This window comes from Columba livia, chromosome 3 (genome assembly GCF_036013475.1).
Source record: "Columba livia isolate bColLiv1 breed racing homer chromosome 3, bColLiv1.pat.W.v2, whole genome shotgun sequence".
NCBI lineage: Eukaryota > Metazoa > Chordata > Aves > Columbiformes > Columbidae > Columba > Columba livia.
In genome coordinates, this window is record NC_088604.1 from 119,564,701 (window position 1) to 119,585,009 (window position 20,309).

The 20,309-nt window shown below is 36.2% G+C and overlaps 1 protein-coding gene across 10 annotated transcripts in view; it reads right to left on the reverse strand.

Moving 5' to 3' along the window:
- LOC110362494 (uncharacterized) overlaps positions 1 to 20,309 on the reverse strand; it is a 480,683-nt gene that overhangs the window by 456,993 nt on the left and 3,381 nt on the right. For all 10 annotated transcript variants that reach the window (XM_065059403.1, XM_065059406.1, XM_065059405.1 and 7 more), the window contains 2 exons: positions 19,211 to 19,350; positions 10,606 to 10,682 (listed from right to left, as the gene is read on the reverse strand). In XM_065059403.1, coding sequence (XP_064915475.1) covers positions 10,606 to 10,682; positions 19,211 to 19,245 — 112 coding nt within the window. In that variant the 5' untranslated portion in view covers positions 19,246 to 19,350. The remainder of the gene's footprint in view (positions 1 to 10,605; positions 10,683 to 19,210; positions 19,351 to 20,309) is intronic.

Genomic DNA, 20,309 nt, shown 5'->3' on the forward strand with positions numbered 1-20,309 from the left:
CGTATCTTAGTAAGACCACAGGATTACCATTCTGCTACACAAACCATAAAGGAAAAAAGATAGTAGTACAGTAAGAAGGCTAACTTTATATTTTTATTTGAAGTCAAGTTTAATTATTTATGTTTTCTGAGGAAAATAAAAACAAAATGGTAACTATGTGTTCTTAGTTTAATAGAGGTCTCATTTTAGATTCTGTGGCATTAAAATACAACTAATATATCCTATCTAGAAAAATAAAAGCAGAAGAGAACCAGGAGAGAAAGACAGAGAGAGACAGACAGATACCTCTCTCCCTACCTCTGCAAAAAAACGGAGCTAAATAACAAGGAGTTTTATAATTACAAAGTAGTCTAATTATTTATTGTACTCTGAAGAGATATTAATTCTTAATTTGAGAACTTCTATATAATGTTTAATGTAAGCTTTATGCAAGAGGTTAAAGATTTTATTATATTTAACAACCAAAAAGAGAAGACACAAAAGCTGGACTGTTCTTTTTACCTTAGAAATGCTCTGAGTTTCTATTGAAAAATATAACAGACGACACGAGTTATACTTCACATTATCAGTAAATACCACCATAACCTCACCATGAGGCAACACAGGTTGTCATATCTAGTTAGTATGTTCTTAGGAAATAAATGACTTTTGGTTATCATGGGCCGATGTGACATGACAGTGTAAAATCATATTCCAGTCTGTGCTGAGCAAGATGATAACATATGTCGCCACTCTACTAAACCTGTGAAAATCCCTTGGAATTTCTATTTATTAAACCTCATGTTCACCACACTGTACAGTATATGGCTTCTTCACCGGTTACAGTAAAGCCCTGCTTCCTGCTAATTGCTTTGGAGGATACAATTTCAATAGTAATGGAACTTAAACAAACTACTCAAAACTCTCCTTAAAGGAATACTATGAGCATTTTTCAAAAGTACGAGTATGCTACCAAATTACCTCAAGGACGGCTCTTCAGCAATCTGTGTCGCCTCCTTGCAGTCTACTAATTCAACTGAATTTAGCTCACAATTAAAGCACAGCTGACCCATACTAAAAGTACATTACCTGTATTTAGGTTCTATTTACATAACGGTTGTTATCTTCTTTATTACTCTGTCTCTGAATTTTTCTCTTGTTTAGTTTACTACAGATATGCTTAATGGGGAATTACCATCCTGAACAAATGCTTTGAGGACAATTATGATTAAACAGTCTCTGTATATTAAACAGAAGCAATTGCTGCAGAACTGTCTTTGCAAAGCAAAGAGCAAACCAAAAAACTGAACTCCAGAGCTCAAGACCAATATGTTCATATAAATGTCCCATCTCTCTTTCACCAAACTAACATCCCACAGTAACAAGCTCCACATTGGATGAGAAGTTCTGCCTTCTGCTTTCAATGCCACTGAGTGTTGTTATCATGCATGACAAGATCCTAACCAGCCTTATCAAGACGTTATTTCATAGCTTTTTATCATATCTCTCATGTAGCCCTTTGGTGAAGCTGGTGATGCCAATTGTTTCAGTCTTTTCTCCTTATCCTCTGTTATTCTTGCCAGATGGAACTGAGCTGCTTCTAGTTCTGCTAAACTTTTATTTGCAGTAGGTGACCAGGACTGTACGTGGTGATTTAATGACATTAAAGAGTTTTTCATATTATTCTTCCTTCCTCTACCAAAACTTTTTACTATAGCTGCATGCCAAGTGAAGGACTTTATTGCACTCTTGGCAATGCTATCTAGGTCCTTTTCCTTTGATACAATTAATTTAGAACTCACTAAGGTGTTAAAATAGATAAAAAAACCCTTGTAAAGTACATTAATTTGCATATATCAACACTGAATTTAATCTGCCATCAGGTTGATCATTCATTCACCTAACTTGTTTATTTTCTTCTGAAGTTTCTTATTACCCTCTCTGGACTTGATTAACCTGAATAATTTTGTGTCACCTGCAAATTTTATCACCTCAATGCTCATCCCTTTTTCCAGTTCATTAAAAAATGTATTAAACTATGCCACTTCTGCTGAATAGCATGAACTTGGATGTCAAATTCTACTATGGTGAAAACTGAGAATTCATTTCTTCCTCCTCTTTGTATCTCCTGGTTGAATTCATCCATGAGAAAAACTAAGTAAAATCTTTTTTGACTGAAAGCTACAGGAACTTTGTTGGGCCTGGAATTTCTATTTTTGCCGCCAGTTTTGTGACTACTTAATTTCTTTAAATTTTGTGAGGCTTTGAAAGGCTAGACTTTAATGATTAAGCAGTTTATCCACATTTTTATGACATATTCAATGAGTTCTAATAAACAAATTGGTATGCAAATGTCCTGTTGTACACAGATAATCAGAAAACAATTTTTATTTACTAGATCAGGCTCATTTAAAAGCAGTATTTATATTCTGCCAGTTGTGGGGTGTATTGTTCTGAGGACTTTTGACATTGCAACATGTGTCTTTATCTGGAATATTTGTTTGAAGGGGTTAATTAAATTCCTTCAGAATGTGTGGCTCCCCATATTTGTCATTTCTGTTTGAGAGGACACTTGGCACACTCGCAGCCTCTTTTAGCCCTGCAAGGTTTCATTTGCAGAAGCAAACAAACAACCTGTTTCTCCACCTGACATGTAATTGCTCCCTGGGATAGTCTGGCAAGCAAAATCATTACCAGCACCGAGAGGCTAAGTTTCTTGTTCCTGCAGAGAAGGATTTGCAGTTGTTAGTTCAAACATAAAAATTGTCTGTATTTCTAACTAGTAGATTTCCTTGGTTCTCTGTCCCTTGAGAACAAGTTATCAGTTCAATGAAGGCCAAAGAATGGACCATACTATTAAGAGTACTCCAAAATTAACTACACTGTAGGAAGGGGTGTCAGGGATACCTGTCTTCCCCCTGAATGATGAGCCACTGCTATACTGGTGTCCTCTGCCTCATGACGAACGTGAAATTAATAGCATCATTGGAGCCTTCCACTGTCTGAAACAGACTTTTCTGAAGCCAAATGATATTTTGGAAGGTGGAAAAGGGAATGAATAACAGAGGATAGAGGGAATTATTTAATCCACTTGCTGACCTCCCTAAGATATCTTGGGAAAGCTTATTGAGTTTGCTGAGGATTTAGTAGAAGGAGGTGACTGGAAGCTATAAAAGTTTCATTGATGCTTCCCTAAAATTGTAAAGTAATCCTCTAAGTTACATTAATATTTAACTCTACATCTTGATCCTCTGTAATTCCTTTAAAAGGAATCTATATTATTATTTTCCCAGGAACATGGGTTACCATGTGCTATACACAGGATTAACATGTCTGTCTGGTAATTATGTAATCTGCACGTAACCCATGTTACAGGTTTCTTTGCCATGCATAACATTTTTGGAGCTTTTTGAACAAATGAGAGCTCGATATGCAGAACAGAAATAATTTTACACAAAGGAGTCCTTTTACAAGAAAAAGCCCCTACCTCTTTACTAGATTACCTGTTGTACACACTGTCAGAAAAATTCTAGTGAAAGGGTGGCACATGTCAATTTTTTTGGTTCTAAATTTGCGGAGATACTCAAAACCCGGAACCAGTTCTGGGCAAGCAGCTGTAGCTGACTATGCTTGAGCCAAGGGGTTGGGCTAGATGATCCCTTTTAACCTAAACAGTTTGGTGTAAATGTATACAGAATATGCAATGATTATTGTTTAAAATCACTTAATGTTTGCTGTAACTACTAACAGACAGTCTAAACACAGGAACTAATTAACAGGTCCAACAGAGTCCAAGCTCTGTCAAACCAAACAACAGATGAGAGTAGTTCAGCCTTTGATGAAGCCTGGGATTTCCACTTAACCAGCTCCTTTTGAAGTTAGTCCTTCAAAACTTCTGAGATGTTTCAATACATTTACAAAATTTATACCTAGTGCCTCTTCTTTGTGCATAAATTTAGTCCAATTATATAGGTCCAGTAATGAATACAAACTATCAAAACATCGCCAAATCTATGCACCTCTGTCTTGTGAAGAAGTGAAATATCTACCCTTTACTGATTCAGCCAGTAACAATTCAGTTCATTGTCTCAATGTAGTTAAATCCCCAAGACATGATTTTATGGGGAAGAATGTAAAAAATGCTTTAATAAAAACTAATGCCTCATTATTTTTTTCCAGTAAATTAATAGAATGAAGTATTAATTAAACTATTAAACTCTTATGCTCTTTTGGAAAGACTACCTTTTTTCATAATACAAACAATGTATATGTTTCAACAACGGTACTTAAATTTTTTTTGAAGGAATCTTAATGCCATTATTGCACATTAGACATGTTTCATGATATGTTAGTGTTTAGAGTATGAAGAAGAGACTTCCCACTTCTTCCAAAGCAACATAAAGGACGTCTTGAAAACAGAACCCAACAGAGACAGGAAATGTTTATGGGTTAGAGGAGCATGGGCTACCAGAGCCAACTTAAAATAAGAGGTATCAGATGCTTCCGGTGATGAAAATCTTTGTGTAAGGTGAAATGGGCTACGTTCTGTTCCTTTTATTCCAAAGATGAGATGGATTTGAAAAACCTACCTGGCTCCTTGATGCAAGGACTCGCCACATGAGATAATCTCCAGCACATTACTATTGGCAAGCAGATCTTTCACCCTTTTTTCTCCATGCATTACAGAAAATATTAAATCAGTTTGGTGTCCATAAAAACTTTTGATCGTAGGAATAGCCTAGGGTACTATCATTATCTTCAGGAGAACCATTTGTAGATCTTCAGTAGGTAGCACTAATTTAATTTCTTTGCTAAAGTGGCTGATTTTCTAGATCAATATTTGATTGAATATGTTTGAAATGTCTGCAGATAAAGGCCCCTTTTTCTGGCCCAAAGAGTTTTTGAACCACAGAGGTATACTGTTCTAGCTCCCCTGGGATCTGACTGCAAGGAGGTCTCAAAGATCTGTTAGAAACCTTCCTGCTGTTCCTTGTGTTCTTCCAGCAAGACTTTCTAAAGGTTGAGATGAGAAGAAAGAAGATCAAGAACCAAAATGTCTTTGTATCCATTTTTTAATCTTTCCTAGTGCTTCTCTTAACTAAAAATAATCGTTTATAACACCAGTTTACAAAAAAACTTCTGTAATAGGATCATGTGAAAGGAAGAAAAAAACCCTAGTGAGGGCCAGTCCTTCAGATTTGCTTTAAGAAGATGCTCCAACAACTTTTGCAAGCCATTGACATTTGAAGGGTTTTTTCTCTTTCATGACACTAATTAAAGCAGAATATCAATGTATCGTCATCTTGAAAGTGATCTATTAAAGAGAGACGCTCGAGGCTGAAAAACCAGGGCAATGGACACATGTTTTAGAACTTCAGAAGAAAAGTTGCCCAGTTATGTTAGATAACTACAGAAAAGCTTAAAAGTGAAAAGATATTCTTAAACAATGATAAGAGATGCTGTTGCAAAAATGGCATGATGTGAGACCCTGCACTAATATATTCCATATAAATTCATGCCAAATACATGCTCACACAGACATGGCCCTCCCTCAGCCCCATGCAGAACGGTGCTCGTGTTCATGCTGTTCAAATGGAGAGGTTTCTTTAAATCTTCAAGACCTAGACATACACTTCTCAGAATGAGACAATGAAATATTGTGGATGGAAACTTCTTGTAAAATTGAGACAAGAATTGCACTAAAGAGTAAACCATATCTCCTATCTTGACTACATGTAGAGCTTGATGTTAAATCATTAACAGTATACATACTTCTACATAAGATTAATTCATCTTAACATTAAAATCAAATCTAAATAAGAGAAAAATGATGGTGATTTGCTTCATAATATTTTACTTAGAGTTTTGATATTATTTTTTAAAGTATGTTTAACTTGTTAATAAAGTATGTGCATACCTTTTCAATTAACAAATTAGAAAGAAAACTGTATCAAAGATAGTGAAAACATGTGTTTCCCTATCAGTTCTATGGTAGCCGTTCTAAATCATCTGCTGCAGTGTCTAATACCAGTTTTCTGCCATATTTATAAATATTATTTGCAGGGTTCCAAAGTCCCCTGCTTTAAAAATGCCTTTTCAATTGCCCAATATTTGAGCAACATAGTATACTACTTGAGTTTATTTCAATGTGAAGTAAAACATATCTCTATCAGCCAAAAATACATAAACTACACCAACAGCTGTTTAATATGTCATTTCAGTGACCCTGGGAGAGCCTTTCAGTCTTTCCACTTCTTTTGGAAGCAGCAAAATGCACCAACATTTCTGTTAATCTCTTGGAAAAGACAGAAAAAAAAGTTTTTAAAAAAAATCACTACCACTCTTGTGTCTACCATGTAATTTAGAAAGATGCTCTAACTCCAATGCCTTGTATGTAAACTGAACGTTGGGTTTATTTCACAAAAAGAAGAAAAAAAAATAGCAGCTTTGCCACCCATTATTTCTGCATCATACCTAAATGAGTAGATTATATCAAAAACACCTCATCCAGTTGCTATACCAGGTTCTGCTAACCGAAACCATAAGCCTCCAGCAGCGAAGTCAGCTACCCAGTAGTCTCTGCATGGATCAAAGTAAGCCAAACAAAATCTATGTTTTGTACTTGCTTCCAATATGTTTGGGAAGCACTGTTAATGAAAAATGAGGTTGATGTACCTATTGCACACTTTTGGATTATTGTTCACAACCATCAATCTGAAACCTAATGAAACAGAGACCACCTACAGTGGAGGGATATTGTGTCCATCTGACAAACTGCATCCAATTTACTAACTGATGGGATGGCATAAGCTGCCACTGGTCATATGATTTTCAGCTTCTGATTGGTAATACATTAAGCATTAGCAATGGGGCAATGCCGTTTCCACTATCATTCTCTGGCAAGAGTAAAAGTATTACATAGCACGCTATAATTCTGTGATAACGATAGCATGCAATGTGCTGTCTTCTCCCCTCTGCGGACACAAAAATTGTAGGACACTTGGCTCCTCCAGACTGTCTTTATGGAATTAACAAAGAAATACGCTTGCTATGACATATATTGAACCTTTTCAGTGCATTTCTGGGTAACTTTATGGGCACATGTGTTATGTATGTCACAACCAAACTCTGCAGGAAGAGATAAAATAGTGCACACATCACACAATGGGTATAAACAATGGACAACCTAGGCTCCAACCTGCATAGTACAAAGAGGTTTTTTCAAAGAAAACTGCTGACTCTCTAAATGGAAGATGCTTTTGTTCCCGCACCTGTTTTGCTCAGTATCTTGTTAGGCTGCCTCTACGATATGTCATACTAATAGGGAGAAGCAAAACAGGGAGAAATTATGATGTATATTAGTTGATCTTCTTGTTATTGCTAGATGTGATTATTGCTTTTTCCTGCTTGGACTCCCTCAGTGTACTCCTAACAGAGTGCAGCTTATTAAAAACCTTGCTGTTTAAGTTTTACTAGCATAATAACCAGTTCTCTCTTTATGGTTGTTCTGAAGTCGATTCACCGGCCACCTGTCTGTTTGTGAAATAAATGTTAGGTTTTCCTAATGACTATTAAGGTTTTTAACGGATTTTTAGAACATCGTAACTCTTTGAACTTGTCCAGTGCTGTGTTCATGCTTGTGATTTATGCTTAGCAGGTGTTTGTTTGCTATGGGTTTCTAAATGTTGGCTTCCTACTGTAAGAAAGGAATGGGAAGGTGGGAATGGGTTTATTGTATTCTGTATATTGTTCCGCAACTACGAAATGGATTTCCAGCTGACACTCTATGTGCTGCTACGTATTAAGCCACAAAACCCTGTCTATGTCAACAATATACCAACTAATGCAAGGGAATTCACAGTTAAGACTGAAGCTCCATTATTAACTCACTAGGTTGTGCCTAGGTGTTGCTGTACATTTTGTACATTATTTTGATATGCAAGGTGTTTCAAAAAGATGGACCCAATTTCAAAGTAGTACTGCTTCTTGTGTACATCCTGTATACCAGGAAGACTGCAATAGGTAAACAAAAGCAGGTGTGCTCACTATACAACTTCAGTCTTCACTATGAGATTCTGTGCCCTGACTGTTTTAACCAGACCTTTTATATTTCCTGAATTTTATCTTTTGTTATTTCAGTTTTTCAGCTTTAAAAAGTTTGTTGAGCACTTGTGATCCAGTAAAAAAATATCCTTGGAGACCTCTTGTGTAAATACATGAAATGTTTATCTAACTTCTTTTAAAAGATGTCATTATTCACATCTACAAAACTAAAATCCAGTGCAGTTAGCTAGATTAGAGCAACCTAATTTTAAAATGTGTATTACTTACCTGATAAACTGTAAAACCTCTTGTCAGGGTCACTGCAGTGTTTGTTACAAATATTTTGCCCCTAATTCTCACAGACATTATTCACTTTAGAAAGGATAAATGCCACTGTGAAATTACGGATTGTTAAGTGTAACTGAGAGCACTGAGAGGGTTTTCAGTACTGTGCCTACACAAATGGTGCAATGCTGCAGAAATCATACTTTTCGTTAGTCTGCAAAAGCTTCTGAGGCTGCTTTTGTCACCTGCAGTTTCATTACCCATAGCCTTCCCAGTCAGCAGAAAAAAAATGATTGCTTTCAGTGGGCTTTGGATTAGTCCACATTTTAATATGCCCTTCAAAGATGGGGGTTATACATGCACAGGTCCTCTTTTTCACTCAAAGACAGGTCCTACTTTACCTATGAGTCATAATTTAGTTTTGTCCTCAAAGGGATCCATTGCATTTTGGTCACCTTTTCCCCACAAGTTAGGTCATCTTTTTTCCAGTGCTGCTGACTGAGCATGATTTGGGGCTTCCTTTTGTTATTACATTCTCATCTTGTCACTCATGTTACCCAAGTAGTCACTGGCATGATTTGTAGTTGACTCTGATAGTTTTAGAAAATGTTGACTTTTTTTCCTGCTGACTTATAATGGCACTGGTATGCCATAAAGGGAAAAGAAGATACAGCTCAGCTTTCAGGAAAAAATACAAACCAACCCAATACAAGATACTGCAAAAACCTGCAACTGGTTATCACACTTACTACTGTGGACTGGCTTTGATTCACCTTAAGATCATGATTACAGCAGTTTAAATCAGTATCTCACTTAAAATTAAAGCCTACTATAAAGAATGAAATCTTAACAACAAAACCACTACACTTCATGATGCTTGTAGGATTCTATCCGAAATTTACATTTAAACTAAAATAACGTCATATCTCTCCTTTGCAGTTTAGTTCCTGGTTTTTACTCTTCAGCCATTCAGTGTGTTTGGGAAGCTGCAATGCACACAATTTTATTTATCATATAACTTTCCTCCATATCATTGAGATATACACTAGAGTTAAGATTGGCTTGGCATTTGCCAACCAAAGTTGTTATTTTTGTTAAGTGTCTGCATGCTCTTTTGACAATTACTCTTCTGTTTCCTTGTCTCCTCTGCTTAAACTTCATAGTACATATGAGATAATTTAGAGGATCTTCTGAAAACTGCTACTTATCAATGTCTGTTAGCTCCACTTTGTAACTCTCATTTGAGAAAACATATGATTTTATAAACTGAGGGGAAGCACCTTGTAACAGTTCTAAGAGAGATGCTTCTTATATCTGTAAGGCAACTTAAGAGAAGGGACTAGATGTAAGAGATCCCAATTATATCATTTTAATCTTTAGTCTTAATCTGGCTCATGAATTTCTGTGGATTTTTCCATAACTTTATTGATTTAAAAAGAACATAGACAAGATTATAATAGGCCTAGTTAGCAGTACAAGAATACAAACTACCTGCCAAACAGAATCACACATACATGTGTTTCTGTAAAATCTGAAGTCTGGTATTGTACCACAGTGGAATCCTATTTTTGTCATTAAGGCTGCAACAATACTGTTGAGAGAAGAACTTTTTTCTATAGTGTTTGAATTACCTTCCTTTTAAAATGCTGCTAAGTGTGAAATTAGTGTTGTCCCTCAAAGTGCATGAGAATAATTCTCAGTAATTGAACACAGTTTGGGGGCTAATTATATAAAAATTGATATTAAAAGAATAGTACAGGATTGATTGAGTTCCACAGTTCATATTTAGTTTTCAAATTACTAGAGTCGAAAGGCTGTGGTAAGAAACAAAAATCCATTCAAAGCTGCTAAAGCAAATTAAAGTTTACTAGTCCTATGAAAGACAAATGATTCGGGTGAGGTAATGTAGGGAGGACAGTGAAAAAGTCCTTGACATTTCCCAGAGATTTAAATTATCAGGTGTTTTCCAATGTCATATGTTGATAGAATTTAATTTTTCCACTGAATTTCTGTTTAGATAGTTGGGATTTCTGTTTTGGTTTGTTTTTAAAAAAGGAAAAACTCATCATGGAAGAAACGCCTTTTTTAGGTGTATCAACTCCAGAATTCTGTTGAGGATCCAGTGGAGTCGGTACATGCTGAGATGTGAGAGAAGCATAGCCTGTCATGACCTTGATCTATGCTTTTGAGTGGGAGCAGGAAATTAGTTTGGGGGAGAATTTTTAACCACCACTTGCTCTAATTGTACAGTGTCAGAAATAAATGGGATCTTGACAAAAGTAGAGTAAATGAACTTACCGCTGTTCCTCACGCTGGAAGGAATTTTGCAACGCCAGAAGCAGTTGAAGAACTCCCAAATTTTCCTGGAAGAAGAACTGTAACAAAATAAGACAGAAGGGAGAGAAATCATGTACACTGTTGCATGTCATAGGCGCAGAGGCTTTCAAGACCTATTGTGTATTTCTTTGCAACCAGAAATAGCTGGAAATTGCTGAACAATTAAAAGGAAAAGAAAAAGCCAAGTAAACATTCATCTACCCTAAAAAGATATTGGTACAGTAATATTTCCTTTTTAAACTAGTAGCATGGAAAGACCATTAACTGGTATTTTGAACATGCACACGACAGTGCAGAATGTTTTAGATGTGAACAGCCCATTCATGGAACATTCAAAAGACTGGACAAAACCAATTTAATTCAGTTGGTTCTTTTCTAATTGAAGCTTATGAGTCTTGTGAGGAAGATTATACCATTTTAAGATTTGTTTATTATTTGTTTATTATTGTTATTCTGTACCTATACAAACATTCAAAGCCAGACCCTTTCAGTAATAGTTTCTGATGCTAGAAATAAAAGGCAGCATGAAGGAGCTTTGCAAGTTGTGTGAAATGTAACAGTGGCAAAAATATGCAGAAAAACTAACAGCCACTCAATGTTCAAATACTAAAGCAGTAACTATGATTCATTAGCAGTCAATTAAAATGCTCAGGAGATGAAGCCAAACCATTCTTTCTACAGAGGAGATGTCACTGACTGAAGTCGTAAGCAGGGGAAGAGGAAACACGCTCAGATATAACAGCCAACTGTAAAAGCATATGATCAAACAAATTTGTCTACTGAAATGGATGTACAAACTACAGTTAATGAATCTGATGAAGTTTTTAATGGATTGGGATGCATTAAATCTACAATATAACACATTGCTATACGCCCCAATGTGCTTTCTGAAGTAGATGTGCCACATAAAACCCAATTAACTCTCCGAGACAGAATACAAACTGAACTTCACCAGATGGTTCACTCATTTGGAGTTAAATCAGACACTACTAACTGGGTTAATAGTATGGTCAGTTTACTAAAACAACAACAACAACAAAGTTAAGAGAACTTTATAGATAAGAAAGACATGAATAAAGCAATCAACCTAAAGTAGTTCCCCAGAGGAGCAGGTGAAGAGGTCACATCTAGACTTCAAAATGCAAGAAAGCTTTTCATTTGGGATCTCAGCCAAGGAGCCTGGCAAGTCTAACTCCATAAAGAATTTACTCCTTCAACTCTTCTCAGAAAAGGTTTGCAAGAATGAATATATTTCACAATTCCACCGGCACCTGATATGTAGGGGTATCTTGTCTCAGATTTTGAAGGGTGTAGGCAGCATGGAATCAAGTAATTACTACTGACCTGCTGGGAAGCAAAGAAGATCACCTCCCAAATAAAAATGTTTAATTTCTATAAAGGAGAAAGAACATTAGACTGAACAGAAACACACTTTGTTTTTGGCCTGGAGAAATTTGTATATGTAGAAGAAAACAGTGACAAAGAACTAGACCTGACCCTGTAGAAATGGATTTAAGCGTATGAATGGAATACCCCAGAACAAGGGGGTCTGCAGACATTAATGGGCTTGCTCCCATTCTTGAAACATATTCATCCATATCTTCTTATGGTTAAGTACTTCCATCAAAAAACACATGACAGTATGTTGAATGGCAGAAGAAAAGCCTTTGGAATACAGAAAAGATTATCCTGCAACTACTGCAATATTTTGAGATTAAGCAATGTCCACAATCTCAGCTGCATTATAGACTATTTTAATATTTACTGACATGTAGTTCTAACCCTATAAAACACAACAGAATGCTCACACTGCTTTTAGTTCAGAAACAGTCTCTTGTCTAAGGCCTAAGAAATCACAACTATTTAAAAATAAAATATCCTATATACAAACGATTAGTTTCCTAAGTCCTGCTGTCCTTATGAAGCCTTATTTTATATTAGCACTTCGGTTTCAAAATATAGGTGAATTATTCTACTGTTTCAATCTAACGCTGCCATTTAAAAACATGCTTAACTGAGATCTGAACATTAAATAGATGGCAGAAATCTTCAATGTTGTGAATGCTGCCTTAGAAATACAAGTCCAAGGTCAATCTGAAAACAGATTTTTCTTAAAAATAACCCTTCCTTACAAACAGCTAGCACATATTACTGAGTAGTACAATATAACCGCAACATTACGCAGTTTCACCAGAAAAATCTTTCAATGGCTTCAAGGCCATGTTGTTTGAAGACTGAAACTTCAAAGATCAGCCTCAAATCCTAGTCCTTCTATATGACTGCACTCTTCGCAAAGCCCTTCCCGATTTTCTTTGTGATCTTTCATGATTTAATTAGAAACATTTTTAAAAGGCACTTTTTTTTTTAACTATAGTAGTAACATCTGCATTTTCAGCAGTATACTATTTAATCACATTGGGTTATAAAGTGAAATTCTTAGTACTCTGTGTAATATCTTGAGAAGCCATGCATTTGGTCTTTTAGTGTCCCTGACTCATCATCTTATATTCTTTCATCAACATTTTAATAGCCACTCTTAAGAATGTAATTTGATGGGTAATTCTCTAAACCTGTTCCAGTTCTGTTATTTCTTTGAAAAGATGTGCCTGTACACATGTTTTCGTTCTGTGACTACTGCACCTGAAACTAATTCCAAGCATTCAAACCTACAGACTTCAACACAGGGCCAGCATAAACTTGATAGAGCTGTGCTAGAATGTGTTGTGCAAGATTCTGATTCCCAGTTAAGAGAATTTTGTCAGTGTCAATAATTTCACTTTTAAACGAAAACATGTTTAATTACTATATATCTATTGTATGGTGTGCAGTGTAGTTCGACTTTAGACCCCTGAAGTCTCTCTTAACCCTGTGCTCAGTCCCTATGTGCTTGATTGGATCTAGCACTCGCTGTTTACAGATAGTCCTCTGTTCCAATGTAATTTAGTCAGTGACTCTGAATATCAACTATCTGCAGCTATTTTGCAGCAGACTGGGTAGAGCATTTATTCACTTAATTTCCTTCTTGTTAACCTGACAAAAATAAAACTCCATACAGTAAAGGGGAATATCTATGAACTTCAGGGAATTTTGAATCAAACCTTCCCTGAGGATAGCACCTACTTAAAACCATACCTGATCTGGACAGCTCTGAAGAGGATATTCATGTTAAATGTTTACTTAGATAGACAGGCTCCTCTGGGGAGTAATAAAGAACAAAAGCCTAATTTTAAGTGCTTTAAATTGTTTTTGGAATGGTTGGTTTCTTGCTATACAGATATTGCTTGACAGTGCTAAAGTCAGCATGTGTGCACAGTCCTTAAAGAACAGGATTGAAGCACTGAAACTTGAGACTAATCTCTCTGCTCTCAATCTGGATATTGAAAATAAAGTCTGCAGAAATATGGCCTTTGCAGATTCTGCATAGTTTACCACCCCTGGGACAATTCCACCAATCCTTCTAAACTGAAACCCATAAAAATTCTTAGTACTTCTACAGCATGCACACAGAAAATAAGTTAACCTTACAAGTTATTTTGGATAAACAAAATCTTTCTTGTATTTATGTACATCTACATTATACCAGGTGACCAGTCCTTATTTCCAGGCAGTATTGCTAAACTCTTCATGTCTCAATACACCCGCTTCTTGCTTTCTTAAACAAAGTCTTTACAGCACTTCGGTCCTCGAAGCACCGTTGGACTGAATGTATCTTTTGACCCACAAGTGATAATTATCAGGCCTTGTTTCAAAGGTGGAAGGACTCTGTATTGCAACTTAGATCACTAGTTAATTCTTAAAAAAAGTAATAAGCGGAGCCATTGTCTGAACTCTATTTCATTACACATGAGCAAATCTGGAATAAAGCTACTGCAGTCAGGTTAAAGTCAATGAACTATATCAGATTTATATTGGCTCAACTGAGATCATAAATTGGTCCTGTAATTGAACCTTTAGTTTTAAATATAAGATTTGCAATTGGCTGTTCTGCCTAGCGAACACACAACTGTATCTTGACAGACTTCTGAACTTAGTAGAATTAGTCGGGAGAGGGTGATTATAAGAGGAACACCTAGTTCCGTAAAAGAGAGAAGTAAAGCTAGAAATACGGAAGTGCTGACTTTGAAGTAAATTATCCTTAAATTTCATTTGCATTAGCTGTGTTTGTAGACCATAAGGAGCGTTAACTTAAAGCAAAATAGGAGGTGGCAAGGGTGTGATGTTTCTGTCATGCTTTTTTTTTTTTTTTAACTTGAAGGAAAAAAAGCTGTAGTTGAGTATAATTGACTGAATGCCCATTTGCAACTGGAGTCTATTAGATGTATTACAGCATTTTCCACTTCAGTTTAATCCAAAATGAATTCAGTTCATGTGCTTCAATACCGTATCATTATGTGAATCAAAGCACAGAACATCGGGACAATCAGAGATTCACTTCAAAAGCACAATGCTGATCTAAACTAAAATGACACTAAAAAGAGATGAACTCCCAGGTACAGAAAGGTATTTGTAGGCTTTGCTGAAGATTGTTTAAACACTCACTGGAAACTGTCCTACAAAAAGGCCCTGAGTGAATCCTATCTGCATTCTTCCCTCAAGTGGGAAGACAGGCCAAGAAGGCCTGTGAGTGAATTTCTTTTTAAACAGTAAGATAAATGATCTTGTCAAGATCAAACTACACTTCCTGTTTTTTAGCCAGCTAAAACTAATCAGGCAATATAAGAATGGTATGTAAGACATCTCTGAGGACGGCACTGTTCCTAAAAGAAACTATTTGGAGAAGAACAAGGACTTCCTGAGATAACATTAACTCCTCTGCTGACCTTTAAGAGAAAACATCAATTGCAGCACAGATACCTTTAGCCCAAGCCAGCCAACCTGGCTGGGTTAAGGGCTGAAATACAGGAGTGCTCCCTTTTATATAACATCTTCCATCTTCAGTGCAGATGAAAGCCCTCCTGTGTTGACAGTCCCTTTATGTCCTTTCCACAGCTCACCCTCCTGGGCCAAAAAGGTGTCTTACAAGTCAACTTGCAGAAGAATCCCATGTTACTTGACAACAGGTCATGTTCAGGGGAAGGCAGAAACTGAGAGTGATACTTCATACAATCAGCAAGGATGTTCACAGGGTGACTAGACTGTCATGCTTATGCACCCACAGCAGCCATCTCAGCCTCTGAATTTCTGCTTGCAGAGATTTTCTGGAAAAGGCAACATAATCTGCTTCAATCACCTTCATCAAATATTTAAATCAATCTGGATGGTTTTGGTAGAAGCAGAAGGATCTACTGTGTTCCCTCACTCAGGCCGATCAGCTGACGAAGCACTTTTTGGCACAGGAAGGACAGTCAGGTCAAGTGTGTCTTCAGCATCTTCAACCAGTACAGCTATTCATGAAAGGAATATCTGCCCATAGCCTGACCTTGGGGTACAAATCAGCAAGTTAACTGTAGGCTGCAGACACAGCCTAAATGTAATTAGCTCTTTTGTTTAAGAATAAACTGACTCTAACCACTTTTTGAGCATGTGGTTCTTTCAAGACAAAAAGGCAAATAACTCAGTTACATTTAGAAAAATGGCTTTAATGAACAGGAAAATGGCATTTAATCTTTTGGTGCATCCTGCATTTTATGAGTAAATTCCGTGGGAAACTGTAAATGGAACATAATTATTTTTAAAATAGAATCCTTTGTTATTAGCTACATAACTGTCATGTGTACATAAAGCACCCCGCTGTACAGACAAAAGACTGGAAAAGTTTCCTGGAGAGTTTCTGCTATTGAAAGAATAAAAATTGAAGCAGTGGGGTGAACTTTTGGTTCACAGACTCAAATACTGAATGTTAAACCTGGCTGAGAGAAAATCACTTTATTCTGATAACCGGATTACTTAGAACAAAAATAGAGAAAATTAAGAACTGAAGAGCAGAAAATTAAGGTGGAATGCAATTTAAAGAGTAAGTAGATGATGCAGGCTTTCATTTTCATCCCCCCCAGTGTCCAGCTAATTAAAATTACAATCAAAATGGAAGTCTAAACTTGTAAATATCTTTAGCTAATGATTTTGTCTTTTTAATCATCTTCACATTCAAAGACTTTATTTTATTCATTTAGAGCTTTACAATAAAATGAAATTGTTTTTCTCTAGTAAAATCCTTTTAATTTTCGTTATCTGTTTCTTTTTACATCATACATTATGTATTTCTCTTTTTTCTTTCTAATTTCTACACAGTATTCTCTACTTTTATAGTCTGTGCTCCTCTTAAACATTTACTTAACTATTATAAAGTTAAATGTAATAAAGTGCTATAATGTAAACTTTTTGCTTTGTATAAAATCACTGGAGTTGCACCTACTGGCTTGAAAAATGATCTGAACAAACACTAGCTTTCTTCATAAGGTGCATAATGCAGATAAAATGAATTTTTAAGTCACTGATTACAAACAACTGTAAAATTAGTCAGGTGAGCATTCATCTTCTTTGTTTCTACGACAAATAATGGATTTTCCTCAATTTATAGACTGTGATCCAAGAATAATGGCTGTTTTTCGGTGAGATTTGAGGCAACTCTTTTAAATGGTCCAAGAGCTAAAAGTAATGAAAGCCATTCTTCACATAAAGGGCAGCAGTGATTCACCTTTCTGACCCTGCTGTTCTAAAAATTAGTATTTGCTGTCAGTATACATTATACTTCTCAACCATCTGGGAATATGGATTCATTTTATCATCTAAAATTGCATACAAACTTAGAGCCTTTGTTTTGCATGTTTATGCTATGAAATTTACTACAGGACATATTTAGTTTCGCTCCAAAATTTGTTTTTGTTATGTCAGTTTTCTGAACTGAGGGCAAGTAAACCTCGAAAATGTAGAGAATATGATGCCCAGTGATATAGCTCTGTTTTAGTGACCTTACTTATTTGGATAATATCGGCATTTCTAGACAACAAAGATTTACAATGGGCACTAAGGTCAGAACATAGCTAGTCGCAACAATATACCACCATACAAATACAACATTTATTTAGTAACACAGTTCATTTTGACCCCAGTGTTACTTGCACAATCCAGCCACACTGTGAAACTGGATCCTGGGAGTCAGACTGTGAATTCTGAGCTCCACTTGAGAGATGGTTTTGTATTCCTACAGTATTTAGAAAACCCCACAAAAAGGCAGTGCCAGCACCCAAGAGAAATACCATAGGTTCAAAATTGTCAGATTCAGTGGCTGTTTGATTCGGTGTGAATACATCTCAAGCTGCTAAGCCTTTAACTCTACAGGAAGACAATTCTCAAGTTTCCCATCTGTAATGACTGCCATGGATACTACAAGTCACATGTGTACAGGAGATCCCATTCACATGCAAACACAGACCATAGGTGCATTTGCAGCCTTTAACAGTTTTCAACCTACCTGGGAAGATTTATACTGTCAGTCGTCACTACGGTATCTGAATTATTTCCAGGTAAAACCTATTAGCAGCACAAAAGACCCTCACAGAGCTATCATGAAACATCTGATAAATGTTTGGGGTTTGTTAAATTGCTAGCTAGAACAAAACAATGTTTTTATTTGTTTCTTATCTTCAGTTTGGTTTTCTCAGAAATTAACAGGAAAGAAGATGTTAGCTTTATACTCTATCTTGCAAGATAATGATCAGGTTTATATTTATATTGGTGTATATATACACACATCTCCACTGAAATATTCTCACTTAACACTTGTAAAAGCACGGCCAGATTTTGGCCCAGCATCTTTTGGAATCTCTAACAAGATACATTCCCTGGTTCTAAAAGGCAATTTTCAGCTGGCTGCTTGGAAGATCTCCAAGAGTTTGTGCTCTGCAAGGTTTGAGAGGGATTAACTGCATACGCTTGTGCCTCTAGAATCAATACAACATATGGATTGGCCCATCTTGAGTTGCCACTGACTGCAAAGGGAGTATTTGTACAATTCAGGAAGATGTAATTGGGCTTAAAGCCTCTCTGTTTTTTATGTGCAGAAGTTAATTTATGTGAATGCATTAATGTTCATACATCAGTCACTTCACTGCCAAAAAGAGTGCCAAGATTTTGCCAAGACGTTCAAAGATGAACATGAGCTTTGAGGGCTCTCTAGACCCAAGACATTTTAAAACATCCAATGCTTACTTAATCATTTTATAGTGTTAATAGATCAATCAGTTTTCTTGGTTTTGGGACCAGCATACGTTTTCAGATATTAAAGTTCTTAAATACAGAAGAACATTTGCATTTAAAATCATCAGGACAGACACACTGGCTGCTTCAGACACTTTTGTTAACAGCTGTACTGCTTTGTGCTGAGGTATTATAACAGAGATGTCCAGAGTCTCCATCTGAGTTTGTGAACTGTTAATGACACAAAATGGTTTTAAAATAACCAAAAATAAAAGTATAGTGCCAGATAATTATATGCAGATCACTAAAAATATTTCATAGCAAAAATTTCTTGGGTAAAACAGAGGAAGGGGGATACAGCAAAACTGTGCCAGTAACAGGGTGTGGACTGGGAGGACTGTGATAGAAGGGGAAGTCTGGTGACTCTCACCTGTGTGCTTTTCCAGTGTCTGATCTAACATTCATTTCCAAAAACGGTGTTTTGGCTTGTGGATGAGCCCTCCTGATGCTTTCTTCAAGTCAGCTTTAGAGCTCGTGTCACAGCTTCAGCAAGCCAGGCCAGCCTAAAAACTAAATAATCAAAAACAATTCTTTAGTCAGTGTACAAAGTAGCCCAGTGCACAAGGGAATCAATGGGAACCACAGTTGGCACAAGTGAAGAAACAGGGCTGCAGGGTCAGGCACAGGGTGAAGGCAAGAGCACAACTGTCCTTCACAACAACCTTTTGCTCTAGAAAAAACAGTACAACAGTACAGCATACCATTTAAAGCATTCTTTTGCTGTACTTAATTATAAGACCCTTCATATTTTTTACCTTTAAAAACTCCTTAGGGCTGGAATTCTTAAACTGTGGTCTATGGTGCATTTTGCAGAGGCCTGTGAAGCTGTTTATGTTTTTACATCTGCTTAAAAGGCAGCTAAAATATACTAAATTTTTTTCTAGTATGCCTTTTCCTTACAAACAACTACTGCTTTTAACACCACAATGTGTGATCACTAGGTAGTTGAGGAATCACCTCAGAAAGAGGTGCTCTCTGAAATAAGAGATGTTCTTCTGTATTACAAAATAATGTAAACTATAAAAGTTTAAAACACTTGATCGATAGCTTTGCACTTAGTAACACTGACCTTCAATGGTGTGAAATACTATTGTAATTTTTCAATTTGCTATTATAAAATTCAAATTTTATAAACATATTATTATCTTTCCATTATGATTACTTATTCTCACCAAGGCCCACAATGCTCTTCTATAATATCTAAATGGAAATGGGATTAGGATGAGATTCTGTCACTCAGGGGATTTGTGGAAAAAGGTGGGGATTCACACAGAAAAGGTCATTTCTTAGGGGTGAGATGAATAAAATGACACTGAGTTATGATGAAGGACAGCAATAACAGTATGAGCAATTTTGCATGTTTTAAAATTGATTGGTTTCTGTTGGAGATACTAATGCTGGAGAACAATGCACTACTATTTTCTCGCCTTTCATAATATCCTTAAATAAATAACTAAATCAAGCTCCTA